This window comes from Oryx dammah, unplaced genomic scaffold, assembly GCF_014754425.2.
Source record: "Oryx dammah isolate SB20612 unplaced genomic scaffold, SCBI_Odam_1.1 HiC_scaffold_14, whole genome shotgun sequence".
Lineage (NCBI taxonomy): Eukaryota > Metazoa > Chordata > Mammalia > Artiodactyla > Bovidae > Oryx > Oryx dammah.
Genome location: NW_024070198.1, coordinates 16,390,844 through 16,414,435, shown reverse-complemented (window position 1 = coordinate 16,414,435; position 23,592 = coordinate 16,390,844). Strand labels below are relative to the sequence as shown.

The window sequence follows — 23,592 nt, the reverse complement described above, 5'->3', positions numbered from 1 at the left end:
TCCTGCTTGCTTGCCTCTCCTGTTTACACATGTGTTTACTTTTATTGTTTGACCTTCCACCACCAGGACCAGAATCTATATGTTCACCTTTGACCCAGACCTGTTTCCTACAGGACTAAACTTTCTGAAAAGACATTCAGGATCTAACCTATTCCATCTTCCCCAAATTATCAGCATATTTATTCTCCATCCCAACAGCTAGTACAGGGTCTGGCATTTCAGAGGTACACAAACAATTTATCAAATGAGTGAGTAAATTACTTCCCTTGGTGATGTTACCATTTTTGTCTTCATCGCCCAGATATCACGTATCATTAAGGCTGCTGTTATCTTCTCAGTTACCATAGCAGACCCTAGTTCAGGACTTAACCATTCCCACTGTACTCTTTCAATACCTTCCTTATTGACCATTTGCCTCTAGCTTTTCCTACCTCAGCTCTGTCCTGTGTCACAGGAGCCTTCTTCCATGAACATCAGAGGGATTTCATTGAAACATTTAATTCATGAGCTTAGGAGTTTGTGACCATTTTGTTTCCTGCTATCATACCCATTTATCTTTCTCTCCTGCTAAACATTGCCTAATATTCTGATTCCAGCAAGGGGGAGCTGTTAGCCAGCCCCCACACCCAGTTCTCCACTCTTGCCTTTGAGCAGCTTGAGTAAATCTGTCCCTGAACTAGTTATGCCGAGCCCTTCTTTCAGTTTGTGTAAAGACTCATCCCCATAAGCCTCTCAGACTCACCCCACTTGCTTAGATACAGGCTTTGCTAACTCCAGCAGTGGTCAGCCACAGAGCAAAAATAGGGACAGTACGGCCCTGTTCCATTTCATTCAGTACATGTTCAAGGCAGAGTAACAGTTAATTCACTCACTCACATGTTTCAGCACCTACTGTGTGTATGGCCAGACTTTGAATCAAATGCTGGGATGCAAAGATTGTTTAGAAATGGCAGTTATTACTGTCCCCAGATCCCTCTAAAGTAGGTACATTCATTTTCTTAATGTTGTAAATGGATGAGATTTAATAGCTAAGGATTAAAGTACTTTTGCAAGATGGCTTGAGCATCCTAAAATCTTCCAGGTGATTCCTTTCTCTCATCTCCAGAAGAATTAGATAAGTCTCCAAAGATGTGTTCCATTTTGAACTTTTCAGGATCCAAGAAACCTAAAGTTTAACTCCTATACTCTTAGCATCCTTTGTATGAATGCTATTCCTGGAAAGTTCACTATTTTCCTGTCTCCCACATTTTCAATTTCTTTAATCCTTTTAGATTTTGGTGACCAATTTGGATTTCCATGATGAACAGAAGCGCCGGAACCTCAATGGGACTCTTCATGAGCTTCTCCGAATGAACATCGTCCCCATTGTCAACACAAACGATGCTGTTGTCCCTCCAGCAGAGCCCAATAGTGATCTCCAGGGGGTAAATGTGGGTAAAGTATTCATGAGGGTTAGCATGCTGTAGACACTAATGCCATGCTGTGCTGCATGTACTAACACCAGATGTTGGGCATAAACAAGATGGAGAAGTGGGAGAGAAGCTGGCCTCCTGGAGGGCTGCATAAGCTCTTGTAAAATCAGGGGGTTTTATTCAGTTGGTGAGGTGCAATATGCATTTAAGGTGGTGCTGTGAGCATGGCTTGTGTGTGTCAGTGGAGAGAAGGGGGCGTGTTTGGAGAGGGGGTTGCCAGTTGTCATGGTGTTTTGCAGACTGAAAGGGCCTTTAAGAGCTATCATGCACATGCCCAGATTCATTCATTTTGCCTGCCAGAGCCTAGCTAGTACTTCTGTGAACTTCTGTTTGAACTGCATAGGTCCCTTACTCACAACTTTTTATACTTGTATTTTAGGTTATTAGTGTTAAAGATAATGATAGCCTGGCTGCCCGTCTGGCTGTGGAAATGAAGACAGACCTCTTAATTGTTCTTTCAGATGTAGAAGGTACAAAGAAACGCCTTTTTTTATATCCAGTCTTTGTTTTAAATACTGTATATGTGAGCCTGAGTTCCCCTGATCTTTTCACTGTAGACCATTATTTTCTGAGCCATATGGTCTGAAGAGGGTTTTATGATTCAAAAAAGGTGACGGTGGAGGGGAGGCACCTGAGGAGATGAAGTTTGAGTGCTGTGAAATGTTGTCATTTCCAGGCACTTTAATCTTGTTTTTTACAACAGCTATATGGAGATATAATTCACAAAACATATAATTTACCTTTTAAAATTTACAGTTCAATGATTTTTAGTATATTCATACAGTTGTTCAACCCTCCCCACTAATCACCCCAACAAGAAACCCAAACCCTTAGCATTCACTCCTCACATCCTTCGAAACCCTCCAGCCCTTGGCCACCTCGAGTCTACCTTCTGTCTCTGTGGTTTTTTTTTTTTTTTTTTTACTGCTCTGGGTCTTCACTGTGGCATGGTTTCTCTAGTTGTGCTGCATGGGGCCTATATTACGCAGGCTCAGTAGTTAAGATGTGTGGTTTAGTTGTGGCATAGGGGATCTTCGTTCCCCAATCAAGGATTGAACCTGGGCCCCCTGCATTGGGAGCGCAGAGTTTTATTGATTGGACTACCAGGGAAGTCCCCCCTCTGTCTATTGATTTGCCTATTCTAGACCTAAGTGTGATCATACAGTATGTGTATGTGATCCTTCATGACTGGTTTAATGTTCTCAAGGTTCGTTGATGTTATAGCACATATTAGTACTTCATTTATTTTTATTGCCAAATAATATTCCACTGTGTAGATAAACTACCTATTTGTAAGTTTTATTTACCTAATTGTCAGGATTGTAGACATTTAAGCTTATAACTACTGATTCTGTGAACATTTGTGCACAAGTTTTGGTGTGAACATCCTTTTGATTTTACTTAGGGGTAGAATTGCTGGATCCTTTATTCGGCCTTTTGAAGAAGTACCAGGCTTGTTTCCTGAGCAGCTGCGCCATTTTACATTTTGCCGGCAGTGTATGAGGGTTCTAGCTTCTCCCATCCTCACCAGCCCTTCCTTCCTGGTATCTGCCATTTTGATTGTAGCCACGCTGGTGGGTGTGAAGTGATACTGCCTTGTGGTCTTGATCACTTTTAGTTTTTAATGTAAATCATGAGATACATAATTTTAAATTGGCTCCACTATAGATCAATAACCTCAGATATGCAGATGATACCACCCTTACGGCAGAAAGTGAAGAGGAACTAAAAAGCCTCTTGATGAGAGAGAGAAAAAAAGTTGGCTTAAAGCTCAATATTCAGAAAACAAAGATCATGGCATCGGGTCCCACCACTCCATGGGAAATAGATGGGGAAACAGTGGAAACAGTGTCAGACTTTATTTTTTGGGGCTCCAAAATCATTGCAGATGGTGATTGCAGCCATGAAATTAAAAGACGCTTACTCCTTGGAAGGAAAGTTATGACCAACCTAGATAGCATATTCAAAAGCAGAGATATTACTTTGCCGACTAAGGTCCATCTAGTCAAGGCTATGGTTTTTCCTGTGGTCATGTATGGATGTGAGAGGTGGACTGTGAAGAAGGCTGAGCGCTGAAGAATTGATGCTTTTGAACTGTGGTGTTGGAGAAGACTCTTGAGAGTCCCTTGGACTGCAAGGAGATCCAACCAGTACATTCTAAAGGAGATCAACCTGGGGATTTCTTTGGAAGGAATGATGCTAAAGCTGAAACTCCAGTACCTTGGCCACCTCATGCGAAGAGCTGACTCATTGGAGAAGACTTTGATGCTGGGAGGGATTGGGGGCAGGAGGAGAAGGGGACGACCAAGGATGAGATAGCTGGATGGCATCACTGACTTGATGGACGCAACTCTTAGTGAACTCTGGGAGTTGGTGATGGACAAGGAGGCCTGCCATGCTGCAATTCATGGGGTCGCAAAGAGTCGGAGACGACTGAGCAACTGAACTGAACTGATGGAAATTCCAGGCTGTGTGACTACTGTGTTCTTGTGTGTTACTCTATTCCTCTGTGCTTTCCCCCTTCTCATGGAGGGGCCCTCCAAGCTCCAACTTGGCTTCCCATTCGCTCTGTTCACTTTCTTAACCTGCTCCCATTTTGATCCGTAGAGAATATGGCAGAGGTATCTAAAGTGGGCCAAACCTATAGGATCCCAAAAGCCCCCATTACATTCTCAGCAAGTTAGGAAAAAACCTATTTAGTTCCCTGCCCCACACCCATGGCAGGTTAATATGGCAGGATTTGTTCTCGGTTTAGAGAAAGCCAGCGTGTATCAACGAAGACCCAGCATAGCCAGAAATAAATAAAATTATTAAAAATAATAATAAAAATAAAACCCAGTTTGAACTAGACTTTAGTAAATCTTAGTTTTAATGCAGCCTCAAATACCGAAACTGGCCATTGGCAGGCTTGTGCTCTTAACTCTGGTTAGTTGTCCACTGAATATTGATTTTTAGAAAGATGCCAGAATTTTAAGTACACTTTTAACGGGTTTGAGAGGCTGCTATAATGAAAAAGAAAAGTAGGTGAGATATCAGAATGCTAGGAACGTGAGGTGTCTGGAGGTTTGGCTTAAATTGTCAAATACTATTTATGATCTCATAGCATAATGCCTTCTGAGAAGAACCCTGCCCTGAACCCCCAGAGCTGTGAGCTGCTGGGTTGAGGCAGACAGGGGTTATGAGAGGTTATTTCTCTTTCTCTGTGTAATTGCTTTTCGTGGTTTGCACTGCTTTGTTGTGCCCTGGACACTGACCATTCTCACCACTCTGATTCCCTTACTCTCTTAGGGAGGATGCGTATGGCCTGATTGTATTAAAGATTTGGAGCAGAGGGGTGTATTTTAGCACAAGAAAAGCAGTAACTTGAAACCAGAAACATCACTGCCTAAATGTCCTTCAGCCAGCCTCTGACTACTAGCAGTTCCCTCTGCCTGTGTTCCCCTTAGACCTTGCCTTTCAAGGCTCAGATACACTCTTTTTCAAAGTGAAATTGTGCAGATTTTTAATCTTGGATGGTATGCATGTAACATTTTGTGTAACTCTCATTTTATATCCATCTCCTCAGTTTTAAAGAGGACATTGGCTTTGTGGTGACAGATCTGCGCACTTCTGCTAACTCAGCCTGACCTTCAGAGGCTTATCCATAATGTGGGGAGTGCAGTGTGACTTTTTGAAAGGGTACTGTGAGAGTGAATGAGAACCTCTCATATTTCATGCCCTTGGGAACAGTCACATTAAACAGTATCTGGCTGCTGCACTGCTTGCGCAAAAGCCACTCACCTTTTTCAGTTGCATCCTTAAGGGTCAGTATCATAAGTAGCAATGGCAAAGGTGAGGACAGCTTCAGTGTCGACTATAGGCAGGACTGGTAAATTTTGTGCCAGGGATATGGCCGTGCTCTGATGCTGGCAAACATTCATTTACCAGGAAAAGTTAATAAAAGTATGTAAGATACGTCCTCCTGGAGCTGATTTCCAGTGTGGGTAGGCTCCATGGACCTCTTAACCTCTTTTCTCATCAGAGCTGGCCAAATAGCAGAATTTACTTGGATGAGTCGAGTACAGAGTGGGTTGACAGGTCCCCGGGAAGGTCTCTCTTGGGGGTTGCTCACTTCTGCTAAACAGTATTACTGACTCTTGTTTACTTTTTAGGTCTCTTTGACAGCCCCCCAGGGTCAGATGATGCAAAGCTCATTGATATATTTTATCCTGGTGATCAGCAGTCTGTGACATTTGGAACCAAGTCCAGAGTTGGAATGGGTGGCATGGAAGCCAAGGTAGGACTCTGTTGCCTTTACTGCCCATAACAATTTTAAAACCAAACAGTATTTTATCCTTCTTGCTTTTGTAACTGTTTGAGGGCTGATGTATATATACAAAGATGCATATCTAAATAAAGGTTTAATAAATATTGTGTACCTGTATTTAGTCATGTCTTTCTATGTATGTATTAGTGATGTATAAAGAATGTGGCATATTGTAACCTCTTAAAGAACAGGGTGTGTATTTTTTATAATTCATAAATCCTCTTAAGTGTTTTTATTAGAGCTCAAATATTTTCTGATAAAATCTTTTACAGAATTCTTCTCTCCCATTAATTTTTCTAAGAAGTTATACCCTTCAGGTACAGCATCATTTGTAGCAATGGCAGAGGTGAAGACCACAACCCCATGTATGTAGCTCAGAGTACTCGATCATATTCTGGTCAAGCAGCAAGCTGGACGCTTGAGTTGAGGCACAACAAGTCAAATGTAGAAGTCATGTGTTTCAGTACCAGTGTCTTGGAGAACACACTGAGCACAAAGAGCAGATTGGTTCCTCTTTAGACAATGCGTGCCAGGATTGGGCTGAGACAAACACATGGGCTGAGTGTGTCTTCAGAGCTTCTGAGCTCCTTGAAAACCTTCCTACAGATACTTAAATTGCTTAGTATCACATTGTATTTTCTTTGTTTTTACATGTTTAAAGTGCAGGGGTCTAGACCCTGCAAAGGTCTGTATCACGAAGTATTAAATGTTTAAGTGAATGCCGTTTCAGATATCCCTGAACCTGTGTGATTATTGGTTGTATCAACATGTATGTTATACTTGTACCTAACCAGAATTTCATAGTCAGTAATGAATAAATGCCATTTGGGTGTATTATTATCATCTTAATTGTTCTTTTTAAATATTAGTAAAATTTCTAGATATGATTTGGAATAAAAATCTGTTTCTATACTTACTGGTAAAAAAAAAAAATTAAATAAATAAAGGTCTGAATCTCATCCATGGATCTAACTTCTCCTATTAGGTGAAAGCGGCTCTCTGGGCTTTACAAGGTGGTACTTCTGTGGTCATTGCCAATGGGACCCACCCCAAGGTGTCCGGGCATGTCATCACAGACATTGTGGAGGGAAAGAAAGTTGGCACCTTCTTTTCCGAAGTAAAACCTGCAGGTAAGTAGTTCTGCATAGTGTCCCGTGGTCTGTGGATGATAGCTAGTGCCTCCATGGCCTAGATGGGGCTGAAGACAGAGCTCTCCTAGGAGGAGGGCTCGCAAAATTGGTGCGCTAATAGTATGAAATATGGTGTAGTTTTAAATGCTGCTTGCAAAATTGGATTCTCCTATGTTTTTGTAAAACTTATCTAACCTGACTAACCTGCTAAAATCATCAAGTTAAAGAATATAAGTATCCATTTTCTCAAGAAACATTTGCTAGGCTCACGCTGGATGCCAGGTGCTAGGGAACATTAGAGATGGAAAGATACATAAGAAATGGTGTGTGTGCTCTCAGATGTTCAAAAGGTCAGCATTGTCATAGAATCTACATTCAGCAGTGCAAACACATGAGAAAATTTAAGCCAAAGTGGAATTGAGAACTCCAAAAGATGTAAATCATATTGTGTGCAGACAGGTTCTTGTGTTTCTGCCTGAGTTAATCTGGTATGCTCGTCTGCCAGTTTATTGGTCAGAGTGATCTCTGGATGTGAAGCAGGCATATCATGACCATGAGCTGATGTCTGCACATGTTCTTGCAGGCCCTACTGTGGAGCAACAGGGAGAAATGGCTCGATCAGGAGGAAGGATGTTGGCCACTTTGGAACCTGAGCAGGTAATAATCTTTGCTGATAGTTCTGTTGGTTTTCAGAGCAAGTCATGCTGTGAGGTTTCGTGCACAGTCAAGCCTGCTGTTTCTCCATCTATTCCTCAGGTCCCATAGACTTAAATCTGGGTAATAAGTGTGATTCAGATTTGTTTTGCCCTTTTTCTCGATTTCATTTTCTCCTCTGTCTTTTATAGGCTGAAGCCTGAGGTAGCTTGGCATAATTATGATGTTTTGATCAAAAGTATCATGAAAATCATGAGACCAGAGAGGCTCCCTAATCCTGCCACATACTGGGCAGGGAAATGTAGGAAAGTAACTTATTCCAACTCACCCGAATCACGTGGCTTACCTACAAGATGGAAGCTTCAGTCTGCTCCATAGCTTAGCCCTGCCCTGTCCACAGTGATTCAGTCAGTTGAAGTAGCAGATGCAATAAAATGTGAGAAAGTCAGGTGGAAGCGGGGGCTGGCTTCCTGATAGTTGTGATGTTAAGGCTAGATTTGGAAGTGATGTATATAGGTTTCTTCTGAGGAGTTCTTTGGCCTGAGAATGGAAAAGAAAATTTGAAATAACTACAAGTAAAGAAAGGAAAGCCCAAGAGGACCCTAGTTTCTCTTTCTCTTTAGTCACCTCTTTTACTCCTTTAGTAATCACTAGTCTGATTTTCCATGTCTTCTTATCTAGGTGGGTAAAGATTGGGGTCTCCTCCAGCATTCAGGACTGGATTTTTACATTAATTGTCATTAATAATTGTCCCAAAAGAAGAACTAGATGCAGAAACTTAACCTGGGAAATCAGGTATACAGCTGATGCTGTTAAATAAGTGCAGTGTGTATATCATGCTGATTCCAAGTGCTGGCCCATCTCATCAGTGAGCCAAATAATGCATGCCTTCTCCCCAAACACAAGGCCGGGGTTTGTTAGTCATCATGATCAGGAGTGGAACAAGAGGAAGAAAAGTGGAAAGGTTACTACTGAGAGAGGAAGGAAAAATGAAGGGAGTGGTGGTAGGGAATGAATGAATGAAGTAAGGAGCTTTCAGTCATTGGTACTGGGATTTAGGAGCAAGGCCTGGCACACTCAGAAGAGTAAGTCTAAAAGTGTAATGTGCATTCTTCATGAGTTAACATGTTTGCTTATTTGTGTTAATCTTTTACCTTTCTTCCTAGAGAGCAGAGATTATCCATCACCTGGCCGATCTGTTGACAGACCAGCGAGATGAGATCCTGTTAGCCAACAAAAAAGACTTGGAGGAGGCCGAAGGTAAAGAGTAGGCAGCTGAGTCAGTGTTATGGAGGGATTTGTTTTGGTTTTTAGTCTTTGTTTTATCAATAATTCTTACATCATAGTCTGCCCAAAGATAAGATCGTTATGGAAGAAATTACATATTACACATCATTTTTTATTGAGGGTTGGTGGCTGGTGTTCGTTGGGATTTTTTAAAGTACACCTACTACCTCCACCCCCTTTCTTAGATATTCTGTACAACACCCACCCACTCCTCACCTGCTGAGGGGCTTTTTGCGTTGCCCACACATCACAAGTCAGAAAGGAAAAAGACTGAGGACTGCACTATTTTAGACATTCAGCTAATAGCCGATAACATTTACTGAGGCCTTTGTATTGCTGGGCATTATGCTAAGGAATTAACAGGCAGGATCTCATTTTCTCTTTAGAATATGGTGCCTATAAAGTAGCTACTATTTATTATCCCTGTTATACAGAGGAGAAAACTAAAGTAAAGAAGTTGTTAACATGCCTAAAACCATACAGTCAGTGACAGATTTGGGAGCCAAACCCAGATGGACAGTGTATATAAGAATAGTGGAAATAGTTGGTGCAGCCTGTGGTGAAAGATAGCTTTATCTCCTTAACCAGCATGTAGTCTGCCATCCAGAAATGCCCTGGAGGTCCTAATGCTAGAGTAAGCTGAACTTATGTTACAGACAACTAAATTAGGTGTTGAGTCAGACAGGCTCTCGTCTTTCTTTCTTTTTCTTAATTCTCTGTCTTTTCCATCCTAAAATAATGGGGCTTGATTTTATGGAGTTTATATATCCTTGTGAATAAATGTGCCTCAAATCAAACATCCAAATTAGTAGATTCCCTTTAAAAAAACCTTGCAGGGCTCATCAGTGTTACTTTCATTCCTTAAAACATTTTTGAGCCATTACCTTGGAACTTTTTTTGGACTTTACATCCGGTCTTTTGAATTTTTGCAGTATTGGAAAACCACAAAAAATTTCTTAAATGGAAGAAATCTTTTTTGACATCTTACTGAAATCTTTAGTTTAAAAAAATTAAGACCCGGAGAGATTAAAGCTGCTGCTTAAGATCACACACCTAGTTGTTGGCAGAGCTCTGACTTCTGATCCCAGTTATCTCTCTCTAGGAATCCATAAGGACACACATGACCTAAGAACAAAGTCTAGTGTATACATGAGCATAGTAATTGCCTTTTTCTCGGCAAGCCCAGTTTAGGAAATTTATCCTAAGATAAGATTGAAACAGGAAAAAACAGCTCTGCATGTAAAAATTCTTTAAAAGAAAAAGATTCTTAGAGCAGGATTATTTATTCAAATGAAAACTGGAAACAACCTGAGTGTTTAATAACATTGGTACAGTCATGTGCATTGAACTGTATCAAGTCAATGGGATGTTTAGTAGTAATTAAATTATTTTGGCAACATGGAAAATGTCTATGCGTTATGAGGTGACAAACTAGAGTATAATATTTAATATGCACTACAATTAAAACTTGATTTTTAGCACATGGGGGAAAATAAAGAAAATTAATATAACTGGTTGATGAAATTATGGTTTCATTTTTTTTTCTTAATAAAAGGTTGGTTCCTCCACTCCAAAGTAAAAGTCTTTTTATTATTTTGTCTTGGTTATGACTATAACAAAGAAGGGGAAATTTTTCATAGTATCATTCAACATTAATCATAATAATGATTTGTGATGTGTGTGTGTGCTTAGTCATGTTTGACTCTTTGCAAACCCATGGACTCTAGCCCCCCAGGCTTCTCTGTCTGTGGCATTTTCCAGGCAAGAATGCTGGAGTGAATTGCCATTCCCTTCGCCAGGGGAATCTTCCCAACCTAGGGATCAAACCCAGGTCTCCTGCATTGCAAGCAGATTCTTTTCCATCTAAGCCACCAAGGAAGCCCAATGATTATTTGTGATATGTAATTCCAAATGGTTTTCCTGACTGCATGTGTATACATGTATATATATATAAATGTGTGTATGTTTGTGTTAAGAGAGAGAATCACACAATGCATACTGTTAAATTTAAGCAAAATTCTGTATATGAACTTACCATAATTCTATTTGTTTTATTTTAAAACAAAACATCTTTACTTCTACCTATTATAAAACAAATTCACTTGTTATAAAAAAAATAATGCAGAAAGATAGATCATCACTGTTCTTAAAGCTTTCTGACATGTGTCTGTGCACATGTGTGTGCAGTATGTGATAATTAGGGTCATATCATGCATGCTGTTTTATGGTTTGCCTTTTCCACAAACTATTTCCTAGACAGCTTTCCATATCAGTATAGTAACTGCATTGTAGCCCATTGTGTGAATCTATAGGTAGAATCCAGTTCCCACTACTATAAAAATGCTGTGGTAAGTATCCACCCTACATGCAGATTTGCACATGAAAATGATAAATTTCTGGAACTGAAGTTGCTGGCACTGAGCTCATGGGTGTCCACACCTTTACATGATGATGTAAGCTGCCAAACTACCCCTCCCAGCAAAGCTGTGTAAATGACATATCCTTGTCTCCCCGAGACCCCCTGAGTTCCTTGTCTGCTCCTAACACAGTGCCACGTGTTCAGTAAAACAGCTGTAACCCACCCCGGTCTACTGCTTCATCGTGTACTCTTCACACCTCTTCAGGGAGACTTGCAACTCCTCTGCTGAAACGTTTGAGCCTCTCCACGTCTAAATTGAACAGCCTGGCCATCGGTCTGCGGCAGATCGCGGCCTCCTCCCAGGAGAGTGTGGGGCGGGTTTTGCGCCGGACTCGAATTGCGAAAGACTTGGAACTAGAACAAGTCACTGTCCCAATTGGAGTTTTATTGGTCATCTTCGAATCTCGCCCTGACTGCCTACCCCAGGTATGTGACTAATGCCGGCCATTGGAGTAGGGAATTGGAGGAAGAACGTCTTTTCAGGACTCGAGATAAATCTCCGAGAGATACCTTTAGTTTCCCTTCCTCCCACTCCTTCACCCTCCCTCCTTCCCTTCCTTCCTTCCTTTCTTTCCCCAGAGATAGCTTTTGAGACTTTATTCTCAGTTGCTCTTAAGGCAATTTATATTTTTGATCCTTCCAGTAATTCTAAAAACAGTAATTCATATGTCCATTTTACAGTAGAAAAAACCTTAAGCTTATAGAAGTCAATACTCCTGTCACACTTTTAAGGATGGAGCTAAACATTGAGCCCAGATGAATCTCCCATTCTGTGATGATTCCATGCTTCCGCTGCAGGGGGCACAGGTTCAATCCCTAGTCAGGGAACTAAGATCCCACATGCTGTGCAGTACAGCCCAAAAGACCAAAACTTAGTTCACTGGAGCACTTTGTTCCCTGACCACAGAGTGTCTGCTACCCTGCTGTAGGCTCATTCATCTAATAGCTGGTTTTGCACATTTGAAAAAGACCATTTAATATCAGTGACACAGATGGCTTCCTGTAGGTGCATCTCTTAGGAAGAACTTTCAGTAGTTGATGGAGGCTAACATGTGAGCCCTTTAGGAAATCTGACCAATCACAGGCCTTAATTGTGGAGAAACCATGTGGCAAAGATCTTGCCAAACAGCCATGCTCTGAAGTATAAGATGGAATTAGAGGGTGGCTTTGTTTGTGGCCCTAAATAATTGCCAGAAATCTGGAACCAGTTCCCCACTGGACTGACAACAGGATGATACCAGCTCTTTCTTTGCACTAGCCCCAAAGTTTCAAAGAGAGAACAGAACCTTTTCTTCTAGGGCGTATGCGACCCTGGGAGTCCCACATGCTTTGTGGAGGCTGCTCCCTGACATGATCTAAAACCAGCTGGCCCACTCTAAGGGACTCCCATGCCGTTGGGGTCTGTCCTCAGCCTGTGGCGGGTGCCGTCACACAGTCCCCTCTGTGCGCATATCTGTCTCGTGAAGAACCCCCAGAGATAACTGTCAGCTGGTAGAAACCGGTGCTAAGTTGCTCTGCAGGCCATGTCCATGAAGTCTCTGCCACCTTTTATCCATACTAACGAATACTTCACTAGGAAAAAGTTTCCTCTTATCCAGTTACAGCTGAGATTTCTCACCAGGGATCTTAACCTTGGACGGCATCACGGAATCCATGAATCCTGAAAATTACATGCAGAATGCTGTGTGTTTCTGCATTTATCTGGGAAAAGTTGACATAATTTTTGTAAGAGGTTCATGAGCAACAAAAACAAAAAAGGAGTAAGAATTATTATCCTGGAGATAAACATGTTCAAGCAAGTTTTATTTTGTAAAGTTTCTTTTGATACATTGCAAGAGCCCGAAGATTTTCATTCATTCCTAGAGCATTCAGAAAGTTCAGCTTCAGGCCTCATCAGATCAGTGTCATTAGCCCTTCACTCCCAGAGGGTAACTAACTCTCCTTCTAGATGGCCTGCTTTGTCCTGCCAGCAGTCTCTGCCACAGCTGTGCAGGGGCTCAGCACCAGGCATTAGAGCTCTCAGAGCAATGACAGGGCCACGGTAGGGTGTGACCAGAGACGCTGCATAGCCTCAGGTGCTGCTGAGTCCGGTGGAGTAACACCTAAGTCAGGAGGCTCCTGAGCACCTGAGGCCAGAGAGGGTAGGGCCTGTGTGACCCTGGGCACTTAACTTGGGTTACTTTGTAATGGTGCTGAGGAAGCTGTATAGTACAGTTTCTTAAGATCTGTGCTTTGGCTCTGGGGTAAAGGTCCCCAGCCCTGCCACATATAAGCTGTGTGTCCTTGAGGAGTTACCAACCTCTCTGGGCTCCAGTGTCCTTGTCTGTAAAGCAGTGAATAAAGCAGATACTTAATTCACTGGAACGTTGTAAAGATTAAACACGGTAGACCTTATAAAGTGATTAGCACAGTGCTTGGCACAGAAAATATGCTCAGTGTTTCACTGCATTCCTCTTTGATCTGCAGGTGGCAGCCTTGGCTATAGCAAGTGGTAACGGCTTGTTACTCAAAGGAGGGAAGGAGGCCTCACACAGCAACCGAATCCTTCACCTCCTGACCCAGGAGGCCCTCTCAATCCATGGAGTCAAGGAAGCTGTACAGCTGGTAGGTCCCTGGGAATGAGCTAGGTCAGGCCCAGAGGAGCCGGGCCAGGTCTTTGGGTGTTTGAAGCAAAGCTCAGGCTGCAGAAGGCCAAGCCAGTTGTATAGGCAGGCTTGACTGGAGGAGCAGCAGGTCCTGTGTGTCTGTGATGTTGGATAGTGCTGGTGCTGCCTTGGCCCAGGTTGGGGGGCTCATGAAGGTCCTCTCACACAGCTGTGTTCTGGTAGCACTGATTGACAGGAATCATTCTTGAGGTCATAGGCAGCAGGAATACCAGACCTAGAGTGTGAGGCCTGGGCTCTGCTCACTGGCAGTGATTTAGGCCAGGTCTGATGAGATATGTTTTATGAAAGTTTGTCAGAAACCATGCAGCTTGTATGAGGTCCTGCTATTAACATTGTTATTGTTATGGTCATTATTTTAACAGCTGTGTCACTCTCCTCAACCATCCAGTGGAGGTTTTGAACTACTAGATCGTTTTATTGAGCACCTACTGTGGACACAGCACTTTCATCCATCATTTCATTTAATCCTCACAACAACCCTGTGAAAAGGATACCATTAATTATTAGGTCCATTTTATAGATGGAAGAAAAATAGCCTTATTGGTAAAATAACACCCCAGAATCATTCAGAGTTGAGATTTGGACCCAAGCAGACTCCAGATCCTTCTCTTTTTCCCTTGAGGCCCACTCGTGTGTACATTCCAGAATACTGTTGGCTGCTGGTGGGGAGAGGGGTTGGTGTATCTACAAACCTGGCTCATTATGTGCTCCCCGCCAAGAAGCTGGGCTGTTCCTTACAGCAACATAGTGGATGGAAAGAGCACAGACTGTAGGGGTTTAGATCTCGGTTGCATCATATCCTTATTTAATGTGACAGATTTCCTCCTCCTCCTCCTTCCTGTTGGTGTGTAACATACATAAAGAAGCCTTATCTTATGTGATGTATGTGTATGCTTAGTTGCTCTTTGTGACCCTGTGGACTGTATGTAACCCACCAGGCTCCTCTGTCTGTGGAATTATCCAGGCAGGTATACTGGAGCAGGTTGCCATTTCCTACTCCAGGGGATCTTCCCAACCCAAGGATCAAACCCACGTCTCTTGTGTCTTCTCCATTGGCAGGTGGTTTCTTTACCACTGAGCCACCTGGGAAACCCATATAATTGTATCCATATATATATATATACACACACGTGTATAAACCACCCTGACACAGAACATTGCCAACACCTGAAAGAATCCCTGTACCCTTCCCCATCAGCATGCCCCACCTCCCACCATCAAACCATTTTTTTTTTACTTCTTTCACATTCCGTTTCTTTTGCCTATTCTTGAATTTCATGTAAATGAAATCATACAGAATGCACACTTTCATCTGTATTTCTCTATTCATTATGTCCTCGAAATTCGTTCTCATTGTTTCATCCAGCAGTAGTTTTCCTTTTTACTGTTGTGCCGTATTCCATTTATAAGCGTGTACTACAGCTTATCCTTTCTTCTGGTGATGAACATCAGTGTTGTTTCCAGTTTGAAGTTGCTGTGAACCTTCTTGTAAATGTATGTTTGTACTTCTGTTGTTAGTAACACAACCATATGGGGGGAAATTAAAAATCAAGGGAAGGGAAAAAATGCCCATAATCTTCAAGGTCTAACACAAGCACTTCAGTCAGTCCAGCCAGCATCCCAGGGTAGAGGTTGTCAGCCCAAGTCATGGAGAACCGTGACTCCCTAGGAAGACCCAGCAGCATGCATTAGGCTGTGATCAGGGAGCCAGAGGAGCAGCCCCTTCCCTTTGTCACCCTCACATGTCAGCCTGGCATACTCTGTATCTTCTTGAACTTCCAGAGACCACACTTTGTACCTCTTCTGTCATCTTTAAAAGTATCCATCCTGTGTTTTGGCTCATTGTGGCCTAGGCCTGTCTTCCCTACCAGACTCTTCAGTTCTTTGACAGCAGGGATCCTATCCGGCATGTTTTGCAATGTGGAGCACAGTACCTGACGTGTAGAGTTTAAGCATTTGCTGGACAACTTTTCAATTCCCATGATTCCTTGTTTTTGAAATAAGTTCTCACAGCATCAGACTTAGTTCTCAGGAGGTACAGGCATTTATCTGTGAAAGGGATGCTGCTACTTCCATAGTTTGTGTGATCAAAAGTCATCTTCATCTTTTTATTCTCTACCTCTTCAGGTGAATACCAGAGAAGAAGTAGAAGATCTTTGCCGCTTAGACAAAATGATAGATCTGATCATTCCACGAGGCTCTTCTCAGCTGGTTAGAGACATCCAGAAAGCTGCTAAGGGCATCCCAGTGATGGGGCACAGTGAAGGAATCTGCCACATGTACGTGGATTCAGAGGCCAGTGTCGACAAGGTCACCAGGCTAGGTGAGCTCGATCAGGTCCCATCTTACGTGCGCAAAATAGTTCTCATGTCCTCAGTGGTCCTGGTTCATGTTAATGGAAACAATTCTATATTCTCCTCTTTCAGTTAGAGACTCTAAATGTGAATATCCAGCTGCCTGTAATGCTTTAGAGACTCTGTTAATCCACCGAGACCTGCTGAGAACACCATTATTTGACCAGATCATTGACATGCTGAGAGTGGAACAGGTAGGACAAGGCCATCACTTCTGTCCTCACTCCTGAGATTTAGAAGCCTCTGGGATTAGACTGGGAGCAGCTGCCATTCCATTTAAGGCCATCTGAGAAGCAACGTTTTTGAGCATCTGCCATATACAAAGTTGTGTGCTGAGAACACAGAGTGAGTGAGACACGCCTGTGCCTCTAGAGGCTGGAAGAAACCCATACACAAATAGCTTCATTCCAAAGTGGAGTGTGTTCAGGGCTAAGAGGGTTCAAAGATAACGCCTATCACATGGCAGCCCACTGAATGGACTCTTTCCTGGCATAAAGTTTATGTTTCTGAATACACATTCCTGTTTGGGTTTGACTTGGAAAGATTATGCAGAAATGTTTGCCAAAAATTTACATATATCCTCCCCTCCACAAATGTCTTCAGTTGCCAATATTAATGTGCTTATTAGTACAGTGATTTTTAGGATTGAGCAATTTGTATAATGTCTGCTCTGGATTATTTTCTTACCGTATCATTAAGATGATAAACAACCACAGTGCCAGTAAGTTTTGAATAAAAATGTATGTTCCATCCTAAATTCCTAATTGCAAAGAAATAGACACTCTCCAGGTAAAATTGGACAATGTTAAATTTTCTGTCAGGACACATTTTAAGCTTTAATATCTGGTGTCATGGCGTCCTCTCAGAACTGTGTGAACTGGCACAGCAGTAGAGAGAGTGACTGCTGGCCTTGGTTGTTTTCACCCTGAGCATGTGTCTCTTCCCTTCCATCATTTTGCTGGAAAGGAAGGCTTCAGTCAGCTTACAGATGTGGCCTGGGAACCTGCAAGGACAGCTTAGAAAATGAAGATGAACCCCACAAATTACAAGGGAGTTAGGTCACATGACCACTTATGTTTAGGGCCTAACCTCACACTAGTGGCCTGTTTGAGCACTGGTGTGTGCCAGGCACCATGCTGGACTGGACTGGACAAGAGGAAAGCTCTCTTGTATCCAGGAATCAAACCTCCAGTTCTGATTCAGACAGACCCTCAATGTCACCAGTCCTTCTCAGCATCGCCTGGACCTTCCTTAGTCAGAATGAGCCCAGGTGTGTACTTCTCAAAGCACCTTGTAATGCAGGAAGTAAAGCAGAGGGCACCTTGCACAGGGGTAGGGTTCCGGCCCCTAGGGAACCTGGTTGGATCCCAGGCCTGGAGGATGTGGGGCCCCAGATGGGAAACCGTGCAGGACCTTGGGAGCAGTAGGGACCAGACAAATGGGGCTTGTTGGTACTTGAGCCAGTGCTTGATCTTGAAGAATTGTGACTGCGTCCTCAGTGACCAGCCCTCAGGATCCTTAAATTCCTCTAGCCAGGAGCAGGATTAGCCCCAAAATCTGGGCCTGCGCTGAACCTGGATATGGCGCCCAGCCTAACAAAGTCAGAAATCTAACAACTCACCACAGTTGAAGTGGCTCCCAGCCAAGTACCGTTTTCCTCTAAAGCACACCTAGGACTTCTCTGGCAGAGGAAGAGAAGTGTGTTCGGAGCATCTCCCTCTTTCCATCTGGGTCCAGTGCCTGAATCCCACATGCAGGGGATTGGTATTTCTTTAGCCATGTGTTCATTTCCATAAAATGCCAGCAGTCAAGGGCTTATGAGACTTCCTGCTTAAATCCCTGCTCGGCTTTTACTGGGGGCCGTTGGTAGCAAGGGCCATCAGCATTTTCCAAAGCAGAGCATTCTGGAGGATGGAGGCTGCCTCTAAAAGGAAGCAGGGGCTGTTTTGGTGTCTAGGCCCCAGGATCCCTAGGCTCCTCATCTCTAGACTCACCTTGCTGTTGGATCCAGAAGGAGGAATATGCACTGCCTGTTGCTACTGTGTTTATGTCATTGCTCCCAACTTCCTCTGCCCCAGGTGAAGATTCATGCAGGCCCCAAGTTCGCTTCTTATCTGACCTTCAGCCCATCTGAAGTGAAGTCCCTCCGAACTGAGTACGGGGACCTGGAGCTGTGCATTGAAGTGGTGGACAGCGTGCAGGACGCCATCGACCACATCCACAAGTATGGCAGCTCACACACGGATGTCATCGTCACCGAAAACGGTCAGTGCGCACAGGCAACAGCACGCAGGGTCTGCCTTGTCTGCCTTGATCTCCAAGCCGGCCCTGCTCTGCTCAGCCCCTCTGGGCCTGCAGGAAAACACAGTCTCAGTGGGCTGCTGATAAGTGCCCGGCACTTGCTGGTTCACTGAGTGCTTGTATATCTGTTACCCTGTTGTGTTGTCACAGTGGGAGGAAGCAGGGAAGAAGTAATTCGTCCACTTTAAACAGGGCTCACCGTGTGTCAGAGTCATCACCGTTTAACCCATGCAGCAGTCTTTCCAGATTGCTGAAATAAGCCCATTTTATAGCTGAGGAAGGGCTTCTCAGGTGGCGTTAGTGGTGAAGAACCTGCCTGCCTGATGCAGGAGACGTAAGAGATGCAGGTTTGATCCCTGGGTCAGAGAAGATCCCCTGGAGGAAGGCATGGCAATCTACTCCAGTATTCTTGCCTGGAGAATCCCATGGACAGAGGAGTCTAACAGGCTCCAGTCCAGGGGGTCGCAGAGAGTTGGACACGACTGAAGTGACTTAGCACACATGCACACAGGGGAGGAAACCAAGGCTCCAGAGGTTAGGCAGAGAAGCAACTAGCATAGGGCAAAACCAGCTCTGCACAGCCACTCGGTCCTTCCCCATGCGATCACTGAAAGGCACGCCTGGGTGTCAGGCACGAGAGGCTGACCTGTGCTCAAGGAGAAGCCAGTGTGGCCCCTCAGGGAACTTCCAGTCAGTTTACTGAGGAATCGCAGCACCACCAGTGAGAACAGCTAGTGCTTACCAAGCGCTTGCCATCTGCTAGGTCTGGGACGAGGACTCCCCAGCTGTAAGTTCATTATGTCCTCTCCACAAGCTGGGAACGAGGTAATGGTGTCAGTCCTCGTTGACTTCAGGCATAGGTTCAGAGACCTGCCCACAGTCACCCAGCTGATGGGTGTGAAGTTGGAGTTGAGACTTAAGGATTTGGCTCAGAGCCTAGAAACAGATAGTGTAGACAGGCCATTGCCACACTGAGGGTATGTCTGCAAGGAGATCTGGATTCTAACCTAGTCTTTCCCATGTACCTGCTGCTTCGGCAACATGACTAATGAAGTGGGTTTGCTTTCTTCCTGTTTCAGATATTCACAAGTCTCTATGTTTAATATTCAGGGAAGTACCCCAGGGGCCTGGGCCCTGACCTAGTCAGGCCCTATGAGTGGCTGGAAGCAGGGATAGTTTTCCCAGGCCATCCTAACTCAATTTCTTCTCATTATGCTACAGAGAAGACAGCTGAGTTCTTTCTCCAACATGTGGACAGTGCCTGTGTGTTCTGGAATGCCAGCACTCGCTTCTCTGATGGCTACCGCTTTGGACTGGGTAAGAAAGAGTCTGGTCAGAGAGAAAGCAGTCCCTTCTGGATCACTTTGTGGCCCAAGGACCATAGTGAGGGTGGAGGAGACACCTGGCATTTACAGTCACAAATGTGGTCAGGATGATGGAGACAGACTGAGGGAAAGTGGGTTCATGAGAGAGAATGGTCACAGCTACCATGAACTGGTAGAAGTCCTGTGTTCTACGCCCTTCACAGGTTAAGAAGGTAGGTCCTTGTGTTTCCTTTTTCATAGTGAAGATGCTAGGATTTAAAGAAATGAAGTAACTGCCCAAAGTCACGCAGCTGGTGTTCAGACCCAGAGCTGCTTGAGTTCAGAGCCTGGCTCACTCCCTCCACGTTTGGCAGACCACAACATGTCTGCATGCATGGGTTGTGACAGGCGTGCATCCAGGGTCCCATGAGGGCACTGCCACTGCAGGCTTACTCCTTCAGAGAGACACATCCAGGTAGGATAGGACAGAAGAAGTCCTTACTACTACCTGTGCTGGGCTGAAGTATCAGCATCAGAAAGGTTGACTTCTAAAACAGACTTTGAAATACAAGGCTTTGGAAAGGCACCCTCCCGCTTTCCATCATTACTAGTAAAATCTCCATTCCCCAAGTAGTATAAGGATTTTTCAGACAGTCTCTGATTTTCAGGGGTACCCTTATACAAAGCTCCAGTAAGGCATTTATGGCACATCTGACAATTATTTCAGCTACTTAAAACATTTTAACTCCTCTGAACATTTGAATAAAGAATTGCCTAGAGGAATAATTCTCACTGAATTATGAAACGTTGTTAAAGGGAATTTTGCTTTGTTATTCTTAGTCATTGGGCTCTTTATTTTTAATTCCCATGTTTTTAAAGAAGAAATAACACACTTGTAAGGGCTGAGGTTCCCAGCATTCAAGTGAAGGTCCAAGATGGGGAAGGAGCAAAGACCACTGCCTTGTCTTCCCATCAGTCACTCAGAGCAAAAGCTCAGACTCTGGTTGAGTAAATTCCTGTGAAATGCATGAATAATAGTGTCAGATAATATTTACTGAGCATTTACTAGATTTCCAGCACCATGCTTAAGTACATCACATGCATTATCTCAGTTCTACATAATGGATTCTATTATTTTCCTGCTTTTCCAAAAGAAAAAACTGAAGCAAGAGATGGTTAGGCAGTATGCCCAAAGTCATGTGGTCTCTGTGCTGTTAAACCAGAGTTTGAAGCCAGTGGTTAGTCTCCTTGCCAACCACTGCCCCAGGCACCTCTTTGCTGCCTGCAGCACCGCTCCACTGCTGTCCACTAGCTGGCTGCTTCTCTTTGTTCAGGTTTCAGCCAAAGACAACTCTTCAGGGAGGCTCCCCCTGACCACCCTGTCCCAGGTGCTACCACCCTGCCAGTCTCTATCCCAGCATCCACTGCACCCCATCACGACATGCAATTATTTGCTGAGGTGTTCTCTTGGCTGCCTTGCCTATAAGAATACAAGCTCCATGAATTGCATCAATTATTCACATACTTTATCCCCAAGGCCTAGCCCAGTGCCTGCTCAGTAAAGTTGGGATGAGCAGGGGAGCTCTGCCTCCACTGCACACAGTGCAGAACATGCCAGACCCAGAAAAAGCCTCGATGCCCCATGTCTGAGGCTGGAGCAGGAGGGAGGGGAAGGAACAGTATCCTTTCGTGTATTCAGTCACTGTCTTATGAGCACCTACCAGCTGAGCATTCTGGGGAATATCTAGAGCATATCCCTTACTATCTAGGGTTTGAAGGATACTTGGGTAGATAAAACCTCTGTACATTGTTGTACACTTCAAACAATGCCCAGATATCAGATAATGGTATACAATCCAGACAGATGTCAGAGACAGCACTTGTAGAATTGTCAAAATGCGCTGCAAATAAAATATGAAAGAGACATCCATGGAGTCTGTTTCATTAGAAGAAGGGGCCTGACCATGATTTACAGTGAGCAGAGAACATGTTTATGGGGAAAGTGGAAGTCAGGCCAACCTAGGGAGGGTAAGTCAGGAGCGGAAAGGGAGAGGGTGCCAAGTAAGGAGAAGGAAGAGATGGCCTGGTGGGTAGACAGGAAGCAGTCTGGGCAAAACTGCTTCCTCAGTCCTTGCTTTCCTGCAGGAGCTGAAGTGGGAATAAGTACATCTCGGATCCACGCCCGGGGGCCAGTGGGACTAGAAGGACTACTGACTACCAAGTGGCTGCTGCGAGGGCAGGACCACGTGGTCTCAGACTTCTCAGAGCACGGAAGTTTAAAGTACCTTCATGAGAACCTCCCTATTCCTCAGCGAAACACCAACTGAGAGCCTTCAGAGGAGAGCCAGCCGTGTTCCGAGGGGTCTTCACAGTGAAGCTCATCTCAAGCATCTCGGGGTGAGCCCGGTTGTCTCCCACCTCCTGGTAGGACCTGCCTGTTGGAAAGTACACCTCCATACTTCTGGGCTGTGTGGCAAGATCAGTCTGGGCTAAGGACTCGTGTTCCAGCTCCCCCTTCTCTTTTTTTCTTTTCTCTTTAAGTTAGAAAATACTTGCTCTAGATAGGGATTTTGCATAATTGCTACAGAGAGGGACTTTGCTTCACATAGTGCAATTCCTTTTGATGATAAAAATAGAAAGGTGCGGTTTTCCCACATAAAAGGCAATGGAAAAATCACAGTCGCTTTTTACCTTTTATCACCTCAATGAGGTAGAGTCTCTCTTGGCATGTGGTTGTTACAAGAGCCAGTCGTACCTGACAAGTCTCCCCACATTTCATTTCTTTCACATTCTTGGTCTTCAAAAATGAGAGATTTGGAATTTGGAGAGGGGCAGTTCTTTATTAGCATTTTCATCAGAAACGGTCACAGAGATGGACTGAATCATTTGTACTGGGCAGGTTGGCCTTCTGTATTTATTTGTGGAGTGAATATAAAAAGCTTTCTAGCTGCTTGGTAGCCTCTCCGGATCCAGAGCTCAGCCCTACTTGTGACGCGGTTGGAGCCAAAGCTGTGGATGGGAGGTGCAAGTTTGAGGATGAAGTACCTACCGCCATAATGCTTGAAATTTTTATGAGTTATTTTGTCATCCTGTCCTTTCTCTCCAAAACAAAAAATTAGAGAATTATTTTAATACTTTGGATTCTTCCCCCCTTTTTGAGAAATAAAGTTCTTATGAAAAGCCTGTGTGCACTGTTTAAGTTCTGTCACTCCTTGCTGCCCTCGTCCTCTCCCCGCCTTGTGCTCTCACACCCTGCTCTGACGCAGCCTCTTCTCTGAACACTGATTGGCCTCAGTGGTGTCAGGTGTTGGTGGGAGAGGGACTTAGCCTGAGAGAGGGGAGGGAAACGAGAGATGAAGCCCCAGGACCCTAGGGACTGAAAACATGGAGATGGTCTGAAGTTGAGTGTGCTGTCCTTGGGCCGGGTCTGCACGGCCTTAGGGTCGCCTGCTTCGTTGACAGCTCTGAGCTCTCCCTCCTTCCATCCTGTTCTTAACGCCCTTGGTGCCTGCTAGTCTGCAGTTGAAAGATTTCTTCTCTCATGGGGGCCCTCCCAAAGAAATAAGCATTCACTTACATGTTTCTTCTTATCCTCTGAGGATGTTTTATGAGCACAAGAATTATGGTGTCATGGGGAGCATGTTCCCAGGCTGGCTCCAGATGCTACCTCTCATCCCGACCCTTACATGGTCGGCCACG

General features: G+C 44.1%; 1 protein-coding gene across 2 annotated transcripts in view; it reads left to right on the top strand.

Annotated features, from left to right (window-relative positions):
• The window catches only part of ALDH18A1 (aldehyde dehydrogenase 18 family member A1), a 38,222-nt gene extending 15,136 nt beyond the window's left edge, over positions 1-23,086 (top strand). The window contains exons 6-18 of one of the 2 annotated variants that reach the window (XM_040254618.1): positions 1,272-1,424; positions 1,852-1,942; positions 5,624-5,748; positions 6,764-6,908; positions 7,492-7,565; positions 8,729-8,822; positions 11,474-11,694; positions 13,735-13,872; positions 16,062-16,257; positions 16,361-16,482; positions 18,367-18,553; positions 19,811-19,906; positions 22,039-23,086. In XM_040254618.1, the coding sequence (XP_040110552.1) occupies positions 1,272-1,424; positions 1,852-1,942; positions 5,624-5,748; positions 6,764-6,908; positions 7,492-7,565; positions 8,729-8,822; positions 11,474-11,694; positions 13,735-13,872; positions 16,062-16,257; positions 16,361-16,482; positions 18,367-18,553; positions 19,811-19,906; positions 22,039-22,220 (1,824 nt within the window). In that variant the 3' untranslated portion in view covers positions 22,221-23,086. Of the gene's footprint in view, positions 1-1,271; positions 1,431-1,851; positions 1,943-5,623; positions 5,749-6,763; positions 6,909-7,491; positions 7,566-8,728; positions 8,823-11,473; positions 11,695-13,734; positions 13,873-16,061; positions 16,258-16,360; positions 16,483-18,366; positions 18,554-19,810; positions 19,907-22,038 lie in introns of both variants that reach the window. The other variant, XM_040254617.1, reaches the window with a different exon arrangement.
• Positions 23,087-23,592: the final 506 nt, after the last annotated feature.